This window comes from Macrobrachium nipponense, chromosome 24 (assembly GCF_015104395.2).
Source record: "Macrobrachium nipponense isolate FS-2020 chromosome 24, ASM1510439v2, whole genome shotgun sequence".
Lineage (NCBI taxonomy): Eukaryota > Metazoa > Arthropoda > Malacostraca > Decapoda > Palaemonidae > Macrobrachium > Macrobrachium nipponense.
The window spans coordinates 47,737,774-47,754,452 of NC_061091.1; the positions used below are offsets into that span (position 1 = coordinate 47,737,774).

The 16,679-nt window shown below is 34.0% G+C and overlaps 1 protein-coding gene across 7 annotated transcripts in view; it reads right to left on the bottom strand.

Annotated features, from left to right (window-relative positions):
- LOC135205604 (uncharacterized) overlaps nt 1-16,679 on the bottom strand; it is a 630,437-nt gene that overhangs the window by 102,926 nt on the left and 510,832 nt on the right. For all 7 annotated transcript variants that reach the window (XM_064236380.1, XM_064236379.1, XM_064236383.1 and 4 more), the window contains one exon: nt 643-752. In XM_064236380.1, the coding sequence (XP_064092450.1) occupies nt 643-752 (110 nt within the window). The remainder of the gene's footprint in view (nt 1-642; nt 753-16,679) is intronic.

A 16,679-nucleotide genomic window follows, 5' to 3' on the forward strand; every position in this document is an offset into this window, starting at 1 on the left:
ACATATATATAATATTATATATATATATATATATATATATATAATACACACACACACACATATATATAATATATATATATATATATATATATATATATATATATATATATATACTTTGTGCCCAGACGCTGCCTGAACAAAGGAGAAAGTGCTTTGTACTGACTTTCTGCCTATCATTTTCCTTTAGTTCTGTCCAACATTAAGTCCAAACAAGGAGTTTTATTATCTGATTACCGTTACGACCATCTTTTGTATTACGGTCATTTTTGACGATATTGGTAACCTACCCTGGATTCAAATAGCTCACGCAAACTAGCACATTAAATTGAGCACTAAAACTACAGACATTGTATTCAGGACCACATGGCATGATCAAATTCATACGTAATCTTATCTTGAACATAAACGTATAATGAACTAACAATGATAAGAATTTACACTCCTCAACACTATGAACACTCTCATGCCTTTAAAGAATCCAAATAATAATGACAGCAACTATTTAATAGTAAATTAATGATAACAACGCTACCACTTCGAACAACTAAAAATTCCTGACATTATGGTAAATAATGATCACTATCGTACGTGTCAAGCAGGAACGAGAGCAACCAACAATTCTCCATCTCGATTCTATCTTACCTTTGCCGACGACCCCAAAGCCATTGGGTCTGAGGATTTCATTAGGAAGAGAATGGGTGGAGGGCGAGGTCAGGTCAGCCTTGCGTCCCGCATGGTCGTAAGAAGACCGTCTGGAAAGAGGAAAAGACACTCATTCATTATACGATATACAAATATCCACATTCTTTTATATATCATATATATATATATATATATATATATATATATATATATATATATATATAGTCTACTTCCCTTTAGGGTGGTAAGTCATTCTCACCTCAGAGTAAATTCGATATTATGGGGTGTTATGGCTTAATAGTTTTTGTGAATTTTTGATAAATATGCATGTATGTATGTATGTATATATATATGCATGTATGTATAAATATATATATATCTATATATATATATGTGTATATATATAGTATATAATACATAAATATATATAAATACACAAACATATATATATATATATATATATATATATATATATATATTAACTTATAATTTACCACTTATATTAACAGATATTAAGCCACATTACCCCACGATATCGAATTTAGGCAAGGAAAAACTTCCACTCAAACGGAATTAGACATATTGCCAGGATTATGCTTTTTGGGTTGGATACAGAGGAGACAGGAACTTATCCATTTGGACATCATGAAAGTATAAATTGATTTCGGATCTGCATACCTCATCCATGTCGAATTCAGGTTCTACATTTATAATGGAAACAAACCCATTGCGAAGTCTATAACAACTGCTATTATGAGTATAAAAAACAAATCATCCATGCGAGTTTTTCTATACTCACAAATATTAAGCACTACCACCATATAACACGAGATAAATTCTCATCTGGAATAGCTTACATACAACTTGAATTAAAATTACATATTGCATCTGCTCTGGCATATATATATAATTATATCATATAGATAATCGATATATATTTGATTATAGATCAGTACATATATTTATATATCCACACATATACACAAAACAGATAAAGCCGTCCCAAGGATCATGTGGACTAAATGTCACCACTATCACAAGGAAATGAAAGAAGGCATGAGTGCTTAGGGCTTGCACTGAAATTTGAAAATAAATTTATACAGCTTACAAGAATATATATATATATATATATATATATATATATATATATATATATATATATATATATATATATATATATATGTGTATGTTAATATATCTATATATATATATGTATGTATATATATGTATGGGCTTGTGCCTTGTATGATAAGGCGCCCTATGAGGTAATGTTAGACTAGCGATAATCTATACGCTAAGTCGGTTGGTATTGCACTTCCATCTTCAATGGAGTGTCTGGGGTTTTGTAGATCACTTACGAAGTCGGTATTATCTTTACGACGATGTGTTAAACTCATGGTTCGGTGAGGTTCTTGTAGAAAACACAAGGTATAAAAATAGTATATTCTTCTGAAGTTTTACATGATGAAGATCAGGTATGATCGTACAAGTCTTCTATGACGATAGCTTGATCGCTTCTGCCAAATGAGATGGCTAATCCTATCCTCTACATGATAAAGCTTAGGTAAAGAGGTACAGGTCTTCTAATGACGATAGCTAACTCTGTTCTGCCCGTCTACCATCTCTGTTACAAGTTATAAAGGAACAGACAGTAGTTCGAACATATGAACATACTATCAGATGACATAGTTTCATACGAACACACAATCGAATGAGACACGCTACAGATCACGTAGGCCGTTTGAATAATAGGTCGGGGTAGTTGTCTCAAGCAGGAGCTTGGACTAATGTTTATAAACAATTGAATGACTACAGGTGACGGCATGTTATCTTAGCTTACATACTTATTGTATACGTCATCTTTAGCGTCTCTAGTCTGATCACATTCCTGCAAGCAATCTGGTTGACCTCTTTAGTTTTAGACTTTTATAATATATGGACTAACATTCCATATTTTATTATGTAAACACTTACATTAGCTCGGTCAGCTACCAAAACCAACTACTGAATATTACTCAAACTTGACTTGCATTTGACTTATAGGAGTGTGGATCAGACACTATGTGAATATATATATAAGTAAATAAAAATTCATGGTGTACATTGATTGATTCAAGTAAGAATAAAATATAAAAAACAATGATACTGGTAAATAATAGTGATCACATGATATATAATGATACAGTTTTTCACTTCATCTCTTTAAGATACTTATGCTACAGAAAATACTAATGTACTCTGATAATTGCATAGAATGAAGATTAACATGATAAAAAATCATATTTTAACTGATAAAAATTTTCATATATGAATTGATAACATTATTAATGTTTATTCTGATTGATTCGTTGATTTTCATGCTAAATGTTATATATCTGATTCATTAATTCATATACTAACTCATAAATAACTGCAGATAATGGTAAGATATAAGGTAACAGATTGATTATAGGCTACCTGATTTGTTTATACAATATGTATACGGATTCATATATAGATTAATATATGTGCACTTTAAATAGATTCCTATTGCGTACACGCAAAGATATATTTAGATTCTGTTATTTATGATCATTTATATAAGAGATTCCTATTGCGTACACGCAAAAAATATATTTCAACTCTGTTATTTATGATCATTTATATAAGAGATTCCTATTGCGTACACGCAAAGATATATTTCAACTCTGTTATTTATGATCAATTATATATAGGATACATGATACTTTATATATATAGGATACATGACCGAGGTTATACTACTTCACTTTTAACTAGCTTTCGAACAACTTTTCGTCCATTACACAGTTCCAGACAACCACCTTTAGCCAATTGAAACGGCCTTTTTCAATGGTTAAAACAAGGGGAAAATTTGCCTGGGCGGGTCCAACGTTCTATTTTTGCGCTCATACTTATTCTCTGCATCCTAAGCTACACGATTACGTTCGCGATGAAATAAAAAAAACATCCCCCAGCACGAGTCCTTCGCCAGCAAAAGTAGAGTTGAATATCCTTCGGGTCGTAATTGTCGGAAGTATGTCCCTTTTTGTAGTCGATTCCGACAGTAGCCGGAGCATTCCGCATTAAAACGAGATTAACGACGAGATACGGTGTCGTCGAAGAAGTCCATGAAATTCCTTTCACATTGTAGGCGGTTGTTACTTGACTGTAGTCGTCGCTGCGACGAACGATTTTTTTGTTTTTTTTTTTTTGAAGTTGCGATGTGAAACTCTCATACTGCAGGATACTGTAACCAGGTTCCATTAATCAGCCTGCAAGTGAAATTATACTTGTCACAAGGGCAAAGTAAATTCAGACGACATTCCCCCCTCCAAAATACATGGGAGGGTGGGAGGGGAGAGAGCCATTTAGACCAGACTTAACCCACATGAATTCGCTGATATTTGGAATTCAGAAGAGTCCGCTGTACAAACTTTTTTTATATCCAATGGCATTAACATGAGTGAACCTATCCAGGTCTATGATGACTCGTAAAAATATCCATAATTAAATAAAAAATAAATAGATATCAATACGAATCTCAAAGAAAATTCGATATTACTGGGTAGTAGATTTACTAGACACCAAAGAAATTTGGAAAATGGAGCTATTTGTAAGATTGCCAGGCAGCATAAGAGTCAAAGAGAATATTAATCATGATTCTATGTGCCTAACAAAAAGTTTCATATTCAATTTTCTCGTGGCGCATCCTCTGAGGTTAATTTTTTTAAAAAACTTTATTAATAGGAAGGAGATGCAACGAAAAAAACCACTATGTAACTAATTTCTAAATAAACTTTGGGTTGGGTTTTCCAGAAAATGTGACAGTTTTCCCATGAATGTTTTACTTGAATTGTAATAGGCTAATGTTGCAAGTAAATATTTCATATTCTATCGTGATACTTCCAAATGTCTATGAGGTTCAGAAAAAATTAATTCATTTTGATGTATAGAAATTCTATTTCCTTATTTTGTTTATTAATTTTAAAATGATTGCAAGTTGTATTGCGCACACCGATAGACACTTGTACCTAACGTCTGCCTTGCCCATGAGAAGTTCGGGCTAGGCATTCCTTTCTCCAGTCAATCTGCTTTGCAATCGCGAGATGAAGCCTGTAAGCAGATTATTGAGGTTAAAAAAAGGAACAAATGCTGATACGGCAATGATGGACGTCGTCACTTAATGCAGGAGATTGTCTCAGCCAGCTAAGAGTTACGTTACTTGCTGTAAGAGATACGACTTTAGTATTTTTCAAATGATATTTTAGTGTTTTAATTCTCCACCCGCATGAGAAAAGAATGTCTGAAAAAAAAACAACAGTACCAAAATTGAACAATATTAGTTTCATGTTGGCATTATGTTAAATAAATATTCCTTATTCAAACTAATATGAAAAAAAGGTTCCCATACAAATTCTTCTATATATTATTAGCCCTGTATAAGATTCATATAGGATTAATTCCATAGATAACATTTTCACTTTCTAGACTTCCTGACTTTAAAATCTCTTTTATTTTATTTTATTTTATTTTTATTTATTATTAGTTTATTTATTTATTTATTTATTTAATTTTTTTTGTTTTTTTTTTTTTTCATTGACTACGAATATAAAATCACCGGGACAGACATATGTCAGTAGATTTTGGATATGTGTTTGAACTTTTAGCTTATTTGTCATTACTAAAGCGTTAAGTTAGAGTTCAAATCTTTACGCATATATATTTGGATATTTAATTATCTATGGTTACGTTTTGCTTATTGATTTTATCGTGATTCCTTTTTTATTATAATTTGTAACCCTTCCGACTTCTTACGGAGTGTATTATATTGACTCCACTTGTATCCATATTTATTTTATTTTTTTATATTTTATTTATTTATATATATTTTTTTTTTATATATATTTGATAAATTAATGGTTGGCTTGAATATGTGGAAAAGTGTTCTAGCGGCGTACCGTATAAGCTACTTGCGGCATCAATTCTATAGATACAAGATATAAATGATAAAGGTATTTAAAACCGCGAGAACCGCTATAATCCGGTCGGATCCAATATCACGAGTTGTAACTCGTAAGACATTGACACTTCCTATTTAATTATCCGTTATTCTACCAAACCGATTGACTCTGGGTATAAAATATGGCATTATGGTTTTCTTAATGGAAAGGAATTCACACAACGTGTTAAGGAGATTATTATTGAATTTACACCACCCGAGTCACAGATTATTATGTGTTGAATTCCATATTTACTGATTTAGCACTCATAAATATTCGTAACGCACTCAATTGCGTGTGTTTGTTTTTAGTGCTATTAATTCTATATAACGTGTCAAGGAAACTATAACACTAAGAAGTGTTTATTCCCTCTGTCAGACTCGTAATTAATCTGTTAATAATTTACGTATATTCTTTCAAGGATTGATTTGGCACAGGATAGGCCCCTAAACTGACAGTGTCTTCATGACACGTGTTACAATCAGTATGCGCTTTTTTATATCTGTAAGCATTGTAGGCCAGTAAAACAGTGATTTGGCTTTCTGTGACATAGGAGGGAACCCTGGATGACGGAATGCAACCAGTTTATGACGATTGGTATGAGAGAGATTATTACTACTACCTGGTCGTTAGTCCTCGGCTGTGTTCTTCGGGTTTTCCCCGTCACAGACCTACATATAATATACATTATTTTTTTTGATACACATACTTTAAATGTACTTTTGCGTTAGGGTTTCTGCTCGAAGTGTTTATTGTTTTTGCCTAGCCACTGACCCTGTTTCCGTTTCGAAGTGTTATTGTTTGGTGTTTATGCTGCTGATTCTGTTTCCGTTCGAAGTGTTTTTTATTGTTTGGGTTATGTCTGTTGACTCTTGCTTTGTTCAGTTGTAACAGTTCTGCGCTCCAACCCAGATATTCAATGCTCGCGATCTCTTGGGTTAAGGAATTTTCTTGTTTAGATACGGTTTTAACAATAGGCACGGATGTTTTTCATATTCTTTTTAGTCCAATTAATGGTTCTTTGCTGTATGGTGCGGGATTGCGGGATAATGCGTCAGCTATGATAATTGCTTTCCCAGTAGATATCTTAACTTGGCTCCAAAGACCTGAATGATCATTTGTCACCGAGTTCCTTTTGGACTGTGATTAAAGCAGTTGAAAAAACTCGGTAAAGGACTCATGTTCAGTAAGGACTTTATCAGGATAGCCAATAGATTATGAAACTTAAAAATGTACGAGTGTTAAAGATACCTAGCCTTCCTTGCCTATTTACTGCATATTTACTTTCAGAGGGCTTTAGTTTACGTGAATAAAAAGCTATAGGGAAGAACTGTTTATCATATTACTGAAGTAGTATCCCTCTTACCCCTTGGTCTGAGGCGTCTGTTGCATAAAAAAAAATTCCTTATTTAAATCAGGGATTTTTAAGTTAGGTAAGCTGCATTATTCCGCTTTTAAGATATCGAACGCCTGTTGATGCTTTTCAGACCATAATAAATCTACGCTCTTCTTCGTAAGATCTGTTAAAGGAACTGTCATGATTGAAGAGTTACATATTTACATACGATTGTAATACCCCTACAGCGCAAAAGTGCTGTATCCCCCTTTACGTTTAATAATTACCGGAAATTATGAATAGCCGACACCTTACCATGGACTACTTTTAAGACCTTGACCAGGACACATAAACCTAGATAAAACATGTTCGGTTTTTTAAAAACTCACATTTGATATTTTACTCTGAGATTATTTGTCTTTGTCTCTGTAGCACTAGCTCTACTTTATGTGAATGTACTTCTAAGGTATTAGAAAAGATTACAAGATCATCCATATAGGCATGTAGGGTATCCCCTAAAAAGTCTCCAAACACTATATTATAATTGGGGCGCAACGTAAGCCGGAGGCATACGTAAAAATTGATAATGTACCCCCCGAGTGTGCTGAAACGGTGTATGAGGTACAATCACAGGTAATGGTTCTGGTAAAAAAGCATTTAAGTAAGTCCAAGTTGGTGAAAAAAAATTTTATTCTAACCTAACAGAGATAAGATGTCGTCGGTACATCGCACTGGAAATCTATCGGGAGTCAAGCTTTCCTTGTTTAAGCGACCAGAATCTACGCAGATACGCGAAATCCGATCTTTTATGGCATGACATTTGAGGGAAAAATTATATGGGCTTATTTGATTTCCTAATGACTCCTATTACTAACATTTTTCAACTTCGTCATTTATCTCTATTTTGAAATTTCATTGAGAGTCTATGCGAAGGTACGTATATAGCTTTATGTTTGTCCTTAGACCGTATTTTGTTTTCAATGACATCCGTTTTTCTCCCAGAGATCACTCGCTAGTGGAGAAACTTCCTGGTATTCAGGTAGAAGATAAAAAAATTCTGCTGAATCACCTCTGCTTGAATGACTTTACGGAATATTACTTTAGATAGATTATCAGAGAGATTCATCCACGACTGGTTGGGCGTGATTAAAAATTAGCAACAATAAAAAATGCGATATTTATAACTTCCGTTATCCACGATATGTATACGTTTAGGGCTTTGTTCGCGGAAATCGTTATATTTCAGAGTGTCGGGAAGGATTAAAATTTCATTCCCAGCAAAGTCTTTTTTACACGCACTAAGACATTCGAGGGTGCATGTTTCTCGAAATTTTTTGCGTGCAAAGTGCGACTGTGTTGTGGGAGAATTCTGTTGGGTCATTTGAACAATGTTACGATTTATGAGACAAATGTATAGTTCCTTTATATAAGTTATTATTTGATTAACTGTCTCATTTTTGTTCAAACGGATTTTAATATGTTTGAAGGTAGGTAGGATTTTCCTTTGATAAACACGCCTTATTTTGCAGGATGTAAGATAATATTTTGTATACCCCTAGATGGATCTTACAATTACACTACATACAGATCAACGTTTTTTATAACTATAGAGGTATCTGTAAACGCTCGCTTATCCGGACTTCTCATTAGGGAAGTTCGAACAACAGACGGTGAGTCCGTAAATACAAATATTTACGTGTATTAAAGAAATACCAACAAATATTCTAATTTTTACGGCGCGTACAGTTGGGCTTAATCCACCAGTATTTATTATAACTTAATGTATTAAAATTAAAACGAAAACCTGCTCTGATTACTTATACGGTCGTGTGTTTCATAGGAAAAATCCTTTTTAATTCAAAAAGATATTGGTATGAACCAACATCGCTTTTCCCCACTCTGCTAGAGTCGCTTATTGTGTGGAATTTGCTTCGCTTTGAAAACTCGGCAGATTTAACTAACCTTGACCGCTTGACTAGGTGACACAGTAACCGAGTTTGCTTGTTTGATTCTGAAAGGCTACTGTTTCTATTTCTTTTTGTAATAATTAGGATCCTTCTCTTTATTACCATCGGCAACGTATTGTGTGGTTTTTAGCATTATGTGCTGGTTACGTATAAAGCAATGAATTGAACGAACTATTAGGAACTGAGCGATTACTAATAAGACAAGTTATCACTACTGCATACAATATTAACTGTTTGTACTTCATTCTTTGCTAAAATTTGAAATCATATTGAGTGGGATCCTGGTCAGCGCATTTAGCCTGATGAAAGTTGTTTTTTTACAGACATGTTATTCCTTGCAATCCAGCCATATTTTTAAAGTTAAGTTGAGTCATTGAGGTTCGATATTTTATATAACTCAAAAAAAACTCAAGGCTAAAACTGCGATCGGGACTTGCAAAGGAGCATTTATTGTCAAGACCCGAAATAGTGTTACCTCTAATTTATATAGATTTGTACGTGTTCCACTTGTTTTTTTTGTGTGTTTCTAATCACTACGGTGCTTAACGACCCTATCCATGCATCTGTATAAAATACAGACGTCCACTGCGTAAACGCATATTCACTGTTTAATATGATTTGTCACGTAAGGGATTAATAATCACCCAAAATGATAAAATTAACATAGTATATGATTATGATATTTCAGTAGAACTTCTGGAAACAGACACTCAAAGATAAAAAAACTCGCAGTAAGCGAAATCTCAATGATGTAGATAATTTCTGTAAAAAAGTAAGATAAGAATGTCTCGTAACTTCAGCCACAGGAATAACGAAATTCTACCTGTAAAGGAAACACTCAAAGTTACTCCAAATGAATGAAAAAATTGTACTTAGCTTGCTTTTGTGGGAAGTCACGGTGTTCCGATAACGACACACGGCCTTGGTCCTCCTTCTCTATTTAGCGGACGACCTGGTTTGGCTTCAGTTTCCCCCGTGCGCGTTGTTTCGATGATTCGAGCCCTTAAAAATCCGATGCTGCAGACGCGTTCGGTTTGTTTCTTGCAGTGCCGGAAACGCTCACTAACGATGTTTTCTTGAATGATTCTAATGAGAGACGAAGCTTCCGTTGCCGTAGGAAAAGACACGTCGGTTTTGTTTCTTGAAGTTATTCACTAACGATGATACTAAGTTGGTTGAAGAATCTGTTGCTTTCGTCGTCGTTGAAGAGTTCTTATTGTTTTCTGGAAGTCGCTCACTACTTGCTTGAAGAATCTGCTGCTTTCCGTCGTCGTTGACTTCTTATGATACATGATTTATTATTCTGGTTTTTCTTCGTAGGACGTTGTAGAGTTCTTCTGTACGCTGGCCACCAAATATTAGGGCTTGTGCCTTGTATGATAAGCGCCCTATGAGGTAATGTTAGACTAGCGATAATCTATACGCTAAGTCGGTTGGTATTGCACTTCCATCTTCAATGGAGTGTCTGGGGTTTTGTAGATCACTTACGAAGTCGGTATTATCTTTACGACGATGTGTTAAACTCATGGTTCGGTGAGGTTCTTGTAGAAAACACAAGGTATAAAAATAGTATATTCTTCTGAAGTTTTACATGATGAAGATCAGGTATGATCGTACAAGTCTTCTATGACGATAGCTTGATCGCTTCTGCCAATGATGATGGCTAATCCTATTCCTCTACATGATAAAGCTTAGGTAAAGAGGTACAGGTCTTCTAATGACGATAGCTAACTCTGTTCTGCCCGTCTACCATCTCTGTTACAAGTTATAAAGGAACAGACAGTAGTTCGAACATATGAACATACTATCAGATGACATAGTTTCATACGAACACACAATCGAATGAGACACGCTACAGATCACGTAGGCCGTTTGAATAATAGGTCGGGTAGTTGTCTCAAGCAGGGAGCTTGGGACTAATGTTATAAACAATTGAATGACTACAGGTGACGGCATGTTATCTTAGCTTACATACTTATTGTATACGTCATCTTTAGCGTCTCTAGTCTGATCACATTCCTGCAAGCAATCTGGTTGACCTCTTTAGTTTTAGACTTTATATATATGGACTAACATTCCATATTTTTTATTATGTAAACACTTACATATGTATATATATATATGTATATATATATATATATAGATATATATATATATATATATATATATATGTAAAGTTTAAGTATATCTTAGTTTAACCAGACCACTGAGCTGATTAACAGGTCTCCTAGGGCTGGTCCGAAGGAGTTTCAAGTTGCGCTGTGACCTTTGACCCACAGCGGTATTAAGAGCCGACAAAGGAGGATCGATGGGGAGTCCTTATTACAGGTTCATTACAGTAACACTAAGTATGGGGAAAGTGCCCCATGAACAAAAATATTTATTGTTCGAATTGGACGATGGAGGAAATGAACCAAGTTATCCAAACCGCATTATGAATGTATAATTGCGTTTATCATTATTATTATCCAAAATATAAACACATTCATATGAAGCTATATTAAGAGGCCACGATTAGAAAACCATCCAGAGAAGAAAAGCGTTAAATATGACAATTGAAGTACAACATGTTACAGGTCAGCTCTCGATTTTCCTAGCATCATGCCAAGTGGCTTTTGCATCATTGAACTCGGCAGATCCCCGAATCAACGCTCCTTTACAGCAGGAGTGGCAGGACTTTTGGACTCCGAGATCCACTCTAAAGCCTGAAACTCTTTGACAATCTGCCATTCTACATAATTACATATTATCACGTGGGAAAACTGTCAAATAGCCCCATAGTACGATAAAACATGAGTACAGTTGCCTCACTATATTTATATATATATATATATATATATATATTTATATATATATATATTATATATATGTAATATATAATATATATATATGTATATATATATATATATATATATATATATATACATATATATACATACATACTACATACATACATAAAAAAATATATATAAAATAATATATATACATACATACATACATACATACATACACACACACACACACACACACATATATATATATATATAGATATATACTATATAATATCATATATATACATATATACGTATACAAACATACACATATATATATATATATATAATATATATATGTATATGTATATAATATATATATATATATATATATATATGTTTGTGTTTTTGTTTGTTTATACAGGATTGAGGGGGAACGGCGATCGACCAAACAAGTGGCGTCGATCGACTGTTTGGCCACCTCTGCTTTGCAACACTGCCTCCACAAGCAAAAGAAAAAGGGCTTCGTTAGATCCTGAAAGAAGTGGGAATAAATGATCCTTTTAAATCCAAGAGTGAATCAAATTGCAAAACGATATACCAGTGAGAATACGAAGCAATAAACGGTACAAGGCGTGATCCGACCTTCAGCTTACTCGGCATGCATGCAAGAATTTCCCCTCACGCATAAGTTGTACACATCTTATTCCTAACTTAAAAGTAAATTAAACCTGCTAAAATCTGCAGTCAAATAGAGCCTTGTTTCACCAACGAAAATTAAAATATATACGATATATTTTATTAGAAATAATTTTTCTGTACTGTTTAACATGCTCATTATTAATTTCTTTTACAATTACATTCAAATAAATAAATTTGAAGTATTTTATCCTAAAATTGCTGTATCTTTAACTCACCGCGAAACACCTTTTTCAGACCACAACAACAACAAAGTAGTTTGTAGGCTTACTCCCCGAGTAAGCGAAAACCCACAGCATTGGGAAACATAGAATAAAAGGTTTACAGAGTCTAACGAACATGAATGGGAACGAATAAAAGGCAAAGCCTGACACAACGCGAATCTGAAGGGGAAAATGACACATATTTGTAAAAAGTCGCCATGATTTTACCGGCGTTAGACAATATGCGTTTTTTGCACGCGATTGTCTAAGAGCTAGAAAAGAAGCATACTAGCGCCTTGCGTCAGTGTGGCATGAAAACAAGAATGCATCGACTTGGTAAAGCAAGTGACATCGCTTGATACGATCGAGACGCAATTTCGGTTCATGGTAACTAAAGAGTTCACTCTTCAATGATGGACATGGTTAAGCTCCAACGACAGGTCGTCAGCCTAATCGTTAATCCTCATCATTCGAAATTTACGATAACCTATAAGACGGTGTTTCAGGAGTTATTTTAGATCACAATACTAATTCTATTCTATCTTTTAAGAAGCCGACTTTTAAACATAAAATGTCACACAATCTGCTTTGTATGACAGTGTTCTTTAGCATTCAAGCCGAGGCTACCTCAGCCCAGCTCTATCGTATTTTGTTGTTTGTACCACTCATCTTAATGATCTAAATGCTTTCCTTTCTTGCATTCACAAAACTTCTGCATTAAATCATATTTGCCTTCACATCCCTTGAACTGTAAATCTTAATATGGAACGTTCCCTTTCTAAACATTCAACATTAAGTGACAACCAAAGACCGCAAAAACCGATGCATAACTGCACACAATTACAAAAACCATATCAAATTCCTAGAGATCTCAATAAAACGTTTACAATATAACCTCAAGTGGTTTGCTTTTATTTTAACTTAATCATTCTTGAATGAGAGAGAAGAGAGAGAGAGAGAGAGAGAGAGAGAGAGAGAGAGAGAGAGAGAGTGTATACTCCTACTTTGGGAAGAAGAGGTTCTTAGGGTCTCCCTCTCAAAAGTACCAAACTGCGAATACAACCCAGATAGGATTGAATATACTGGTAGAATTTAGGGCTAAGGCCAAGCACTCGGACCTATATGGTCAATCATCGCTGGAACAGAAATTGACAGTAAAAACGTTAGGAGAGGGAGGAAAGCAAAATAGAAAAAAGAGAATATGAGAGGAGGTACTGTAAAAGGAATGAAAGGGGTTCCAGCTAGGGGAGGAAGGCACGCTGCAGAGAACATTAAGTAATGCCTACAGTGCACCGCGTGAGGTGAACTGACGGCACTATCCCGCTACGGGCAGCCCAGATAGGTAGAACCAGAGTCAAAGTAATAGGGTCTGCTCAACTCGGCAGTGTGGGCGGAGCTAATACTGTGACGTCAGAAGAGTAACACTGCCCGTGCTTCTCCATTTAATTACTTAAAGAACCTTTAGTTTTTATACATTTAATCCATATCGCATGGTTTTTTTTTTTTTTTTTTAGTTTTTTTTTTTTTTTTTTATAAAATCTTGATAAAACCTGTAAAGAGGTCACATGCTTGATGTTTTTTAATACCCATGTTTCACCACTGAATTACTTAAAAACCCTTAGTTTTTATACATTTCATCCATATCACATGGTGTTTTTCATAAAATCTTGATGATAAAATCTGTACAGGTCACATGTTTGATTTCTTTAATACCCATTCTCTCATTTAGTCACCAAACCTTGTTTTATTGCACAAAATATACCAGTTTGAACACACATAGCTACTCCAGCTTTCTTCATAGGTTTATTCTTTACTTATTTATTTACTTACCTATATACTGGTTTGCTGTATTCTCTTCAAGTCCATTTCTTTTCACATGACAACGCTCTCTCTCTCTCTCTCTCTCTCTCTCTCTCTCTCTAGGTAGTAATATTATCAAGATTATAATATTTCTTAAGAAATGTATTTAGTTCTGTCACTGTGTTCATACCTCACTTTGAAAAGCAACTTTTTTTTATTTATGCTAAAGGTTAGAATGATAGATTAATTATATTTTCCAAATCTTATAGTGAATACTTATTGTTATGCAATAAATACAAAGAAAATGTGATACAGGCAGTGTAAAAAATGGCAGTTGCATTTGCACGACTTGGTCACAAAAAAGAAAACAATGTCAAAAGTATAAGAATTACATAATATACGATATAAGGTATCAAAGGAATAAATGATACAGGAAACACATTTCCAGCAAATTTCTCATTAGCACTTCATATCACATAAATATACATCCGAACACATAAGTTTACATATAACACAAACTGTATACATAAAGGTATTAATTGTGCATGCCTCAAAAGATTATAATATTTAAAAAAAAAAGTACAAAAAGGTATTCGTCAGTCTGGGTGGATGTATCTGATGACGTTTCACAGGGGGCGGGGCTAGATTTCAGATTTCCCACGAACGCTTAATTTTTTATAATTTTTGCGTGCGTAGATAATATTTTCCGTGCGCAATTATGGGTTTGAAAATAATTGTAATTGTAATGTGCCATATATCAATTGAAAGGGCATTCTTTGTACTTTTACATGGTATATGACAAAATGTAATAAGATGAAAAATTATGTAAGAAAAATGTGGTAAATATTTACATAAAATGTAAAAATTTTGGTCCGTTTTTGACCTAGAATTCCTCGAAAATTTCCGAGAACACCCATCAATTTTATTTATGCATTATATAGTAAATTTAATCAGCTTTTTAATCCATTTATCAGTTTCTTTCTATCATTATCCTTTAGTCAGATACGCTACGAAACGTGAATGTATGTAGGTTGACGAATGAAGTAATTGCACATTTTTGTGTGCGTAGATAATCTTTTCTGTGCGCGCTAGTGGGTTTGAAAGTAATCGTAATTGTAATGTGCCATATACCATTTGAAAGAGCATTCTTTGCTTTAACGTAGTATACGGCAACATGTAATAAGAGGAAAATTTATACAAAAAACGCCATACCAACAATAGTTATATGAAAATGTTTTCGTAAATATAGTTTCATAAAGATATGGTCCTTTTGTAACTGATGACGTTTCATAAGGGGCGGGGATAGGTTTTAGTAAAGCTTCGTGAGCAGACCCTGTATACTTTGACTCTGGGTAGAACTAGAGTCACAGTATATCGGGTCTGCTCACAAGGCGGTACTAAAACCTATCCCCGCCCCTTGTGAAACGTCATCAGTTACAAAAGGACCATATCTACGAAACTATTTACGATAAAATTTTTAAATAACTATTTTTGCGATGGCATTTTTTATATAAATTTTCCTCTTATTACATGTTGCCGTATACTACGTTAAAGCAAAGAATGCTCTTTCAAATGGTATATGGCACATTAAATTACGATTACTTTCAAACCCACAAGCTTGCACAAAAAAAATATCTACGCACACAAAAATGCGCAATTACTTCATCCGTCAACCTACATACATTCACGTTTCGTAGCGTATCTGACTAAGGGATGATGATAGAAAGAAACTGAAAAATGGATTAGAAAGCTGATAACATTTACTATGTAATGCATAAATAAAATTGATGGGTGTTCTTCGAAATTTTCGAGGAATTCTAGGTCAAAGACGGACCAAAATTTTAAAATTTTATGTACATTTTTGCCACATTTTTCTTACATAATTTTTCATCTTATTACATTTTGCCATATACCATGTAAAAGTACAAAGAATCCCCTTTCAATTGATATATGACACATTACAATTACAATTACTTTCAAACCCATAATCTCGCAGAGAAAGAATTATCTACGCACGCAAAAATTATAAAAAATTAAGCGTTCGTGGGAGATCTGAAATCTAGCCCCGACCCTTGTGAAAAGTCATCAGTTACATCCAGCCAGACTGACGAATACCTTTTTGTACTTTTTCCGAAAATATTATAATCTTTTGAGGCAAGCATAATTAATACCTTTATGTATACAGTTTGTGTTATATGTAAAGGTATTACTTATGCTTGCCTCAAAAGATTATAATATTTTCGGAAAAAATACAAAAAGGT